The 3,344-nt window shown below is 52.1% G+C and overlaps 2 protein-coding genes across 2 annotated transcripts; one reads left to right on the top strand and one right to left on the bottom strand.

The window, feature by feature from the left end:
• The first annotated feature begins 6 nt into the window (after nucleotides 1–6).
• On the top strand, nucleotides 7–2,640 carry RPL11 (ribosomal protein L11). The gene is made up of 5 exons (XM_008635069.2): nucleotides 7–175; nucleotides 524–630; nucleotides 993–1,124; nucleotides 1,503–1,613; nucleotides 2,565–2,640. The coding sequence occupies exons 1-5, from the start codon at nucleotides 52–54 to the stop codon at nucleotides 2,592–2,594; spliced, it is 504 nt and encodes a 167-aa protein (XP_008633291.1). The 5' UTR covers nucleotides 7–51; the 3' UTR covers nucleotides 2,595–2,640.
• Nucleotides 2,641–2,734: 94 nt separating this feature from the next.
• On the bottom strand, nucleotides 2,735–3,343 carry LOC108447107 (kelch-like protein 31; the record flags this gene model as incomplete). The annotated part of the gene is made up of 1 exon (XM_017736101.1): nucleotides 2,735–3,343. A coding segment is annotated over one exon (357 nt), but the record flags the coding sequence as incomplete, so codon positions are not given.
• Nucleotide 3,344: the final 1 nt, after the last annotated feature.

Raw genomic sequence — 3,344 nt, 5'->3', positions numbered from 1 at the left:
ACCTCCGGTGTGGTCTCTTCGCAGCAAGACCAAGGTGAGAAGGAGAACCCGATGCGGGAGCTGCGGATCCGCAAACTCTGCCTCAACATCTGCGTCGGGGAGAGCGGGGATCGGCTCACCCGCGCTGCCAAAGTGCTGGAGCAGCTTACGGGGCAGACCCCCGTCTTCTCCAAAGGTGAGGGGCTGCGAAGGAGCCCTGGTGGTTTTCCCGGTTGTTTTCCTTCCTTTGCGGTGGGTGCAGCGGCAGCGCGGTCCCCGGGAAGGGGCTCCTTGGCAGAGCCGGTGTTGGGAGAGTTGTTGGAGAGTTGGGGGGCTTAAATATTCAGGAGCTGGTGCACGTTTGTGTCATTTCAGTTCTGTCTCCAAACTCGGGCTGCTGCTCTGCCAACATCCCTGAACAGGGAACGTGGTGCTGCCTCGGTTCTTTCTAATGCCTTTGAATTTATTTGGGCTTCAGAAGCTCTGAACCCCCCGGGTGGGAATTCTCCGACTGTCCCCTAAGTGTAACTGTTGCTGCCTACAGCCCGATACACGGTGAGATCCTTTGGGATCAGGAGAAACGAGAAAATCGCTGTTCATTGCACGGTTCGCGGGGCCAAAGCAGAGGAGATTCTGGAGAAGGGGTTGAAGGTGAGAATTTTGGGCTGGATCTTTGGTTTGTGGAAGAACAGAACTCTTTTCCATTCTGACTGAAGGAGTGTGTGCTCCGAAATGTTGCACCTGATCTAGGTACAGGTCAGATACGTGGGCTGAAATGTTTACACCCTTTATCTGTGTGCTGTTTCTTCTTTAAGAACTAATTGGTGCAGCAGCTGATTTGTTTTGGGGTTCAGTCTTTGCTGCTGGGATTTAGGAGTAAGCTGGGGGAGTAAAATTTTAGGGATAAAGACTCGTTAGCTTGTGAACAAGTTGGGGGTCTGGTAGCAGTGGCCAGGAGTTTTAATTCTGCTTCCAGTCAGGAACAAAATAGTGACCAACAACCAACGTTTCAGGTGCGAGAATACGAATTGAGAAAAAACAACTTCTCAGACACCGGGAACTTTGGCTTTGGAATCCAGGAACACATCGATCTGGGGATTAAATACGATCCCAGTATCGGTATCTACGGCCTGGATTTTTATGTGGTGAGTATTCCCTGTTTCCTGGGCTTGGGGGAAAGCTCCAGAAGGAGCCTAGAACAAGAACTGGCTCCCATGGACTTGCTGCCAAGTGCTGGAAGATAGATTTGGATTTTGTTGATGTTTGTCTAATTAGAGATTCCCAGAGCTGCCATAAAACCCCTGATTTATGACAAATCTCACAAAGCCTCTTCAGAAGCAAATCCTGTTGCTCTGACTGTGACTCTGGGATAGCACTGAAACGGCTGGGCTGGGTTTGGAGAAGGAAAGTGCAGCAAGGCATCACTGATGAGGAAATTCCAGGCTTCCCTCCTAGACAGCTGTTTAGTTGAAGAAAACCAGTAAATGCCAGGATGAAGCAGTGCTGTTGGCCTCATCCTGCAGGTGCTGGGCAGGCCGGGCTTCAGCATCGCTGACAAGAAACGCAGGACTGGCAACATCGGGGCCAAGCACAGAATTGGGAAGGAGGAAGCCATGCGCTGGTTCCAGCAAAAGGTACAGTCCATCTTTATTGTTGTATCCTGAGAGTTTCCTAGCAAGGGTCAGCAAAATGCCTCATGGAAAGGCTGGAGCAAATCACTGGGCAGGAGGAGATCTTGATGAGTGCTTAAATTGTAGATTCTTACTGTCCCAGAGCAGTAGAAGCTGCTACTACTGAGCAGAAATGTTTGAGCACGAGTGCTGTTTGTGCTTTTTTGGGTGTGCTGAACTGAGAGAGCAGCTCTTGGCAGGAGAGCTGGAGGGAATTACCAGCTCTTGTGTAAATGGCTCCCGCAGTTTTGGAGGAGTTACGTGTTCATGGTTCATGAGAGACAAGGCAGGGTTAGGATTTGTTGGTCTGACACAGCTCCAGGCTCAGCTGCCACACTTGGAGGATGGAGAGATCCCCAAAGAAAACAAGTTCTTGTGCTTATCTCTCCATAAAATGAATAATTGGATAATGAATGGGAGCTGCTGAAAGCTGGGTTGGAAATCTCAGAGCTGGGGACTGCTGATAGTTTTGAAGAGGTGAAAAGTGTGCACAGTCTGCCTGAGGGCTCTTTACTCTGCCTGGACCTACACGGGTCATACCCTGTGCAGGGAGGCCTCCAGCCTGATCTTGCTGAATTCCTTTTCTCCCCCATCCTGCCTGGTTGTGCTTCATGTGGCACAGGTACCTTCAGGGCCCAGATTTTGGGACTGGTCCAGACCAGTGGAGCGTGTGGCTGCTTGTTTCAGGGGGCTGCTGAGCAGAGCTTAATGCTTCTCTGAGCACAGCCCCTTGGACATTCCAGCACAGCACAAAGGTACAGAGGCAGCTGGCTGCAGGAAATCTGCTTGTCCGTGTTAGTGTTGGCTGGTGCCTTGGAATGACTGCTGTGACTCGAGTTTTCTGCACAGCAGCACTGCACCTTTACCTGCTGGTGATTTCTCACTTGGTTCTTTTTTTTTCTTTTCCCCTCACAGTATGATGGCATCATTCTTCCTGGTAAATGAGCAGTTCCTGTTACCAGAAAAGTAAATAAATTTTTCTAACCCCTAACTTGTGTTGTGAGTTTTGTGGGGAAGCTGATGGGAGCGAGGGTCCTTCTCCTCTGTTATTATGGTTTGGTTTTATTCTTTGGTTTTTTTCCACATTTTTTTCCAGTCCATGCTGCAATTCAGTGCTGCAGGCTGGGAAGAAAAGCTCTTCTGTCCTGTTTCTGTATCTGTCCCACTTGAGCATTCCCTGCTGGAGCTGTGAGATGGAGACAGAGGCAGCTCAGGGGACAATTTCCTAGCTCCCAAAGTTTGCAGTGACTCCGAACATCGGTGTGCCTCCTTATCCAGCTGCCCCACACTCCCGAGCTCTGTGTCCTTCCCTGCTGCTGGCAGAAGGAGCTCAGCTCTCATGTGCTGGTTGCTGCTGAGGCCACAGAGCTGGACCTGGAGCTCAGGGATCGCGGGAGTGTGATGGTGCAGCACGAGACACCCACAATGGCCTCGGGGAGCTCTTCGTCCTCAGCCCACGCGTTGAGGTCGGGGTTGTAGCGCTGCACACATTTCTGATACCTCTTTGCTCTCTCATTCCAGCCCCCCACCAGGCACAGGCGCCCCTCCAGCAGAGCCAGCCCGGCCGTGCTCACCCCGACGGGCAGAGGTGCCAGGGAGCTCCACTGCCCCGTCAGGGGGCTGTAGCACTCCACGGCCACCACGTCCACGTGCTCGCCGTGGGAGCCCAGCTGGCTGCCCCCCACCACGTAGGCG

Source organism: Corvus brachyrhynchos, unplaced genomic scaffold, assembly GCF_000691975.1.
Source record: "Corvus brachyrhynchos isolate BGI_N302 unplaced genomic scaffold, ASM69197v1 scaffold65, whole genome shotgun sequence".
NCBI classification, from domain to species: Eukaryota; Metazoa; Chordata; class Aves; order Passeriformes; family Corvidae; genus Corvus; species Corvus brachyrhynchos.
Note: the sequence above shows the minus strand (reverse complement) of the source record. Positions and strands in the feature narration are given on the sequence as shown.

Coding starts and splice junctions, on each gene's coding strand:
- RPL11 (XM_008635069.2), top strand. CDS start 52: ATGCGGGAGCTGCGGATCCGCAAACTCTGCCTCAACATCTGCGTCGGG. Junction 1,125..1,502: donor ACGGCCTGGATTTTTATGTG/GTGAGTATTCCC, acceptor CTCATCCTGCAG/GTGCTGGGCAGGCCGGGCTT. Junction 1,614..2,564: donor TGCGCTGGTTCCAGCAAAAG/GTACAGTCCATC, acceptor TTCCCCTCACAG/TATGATGGCATCATTCTTCC.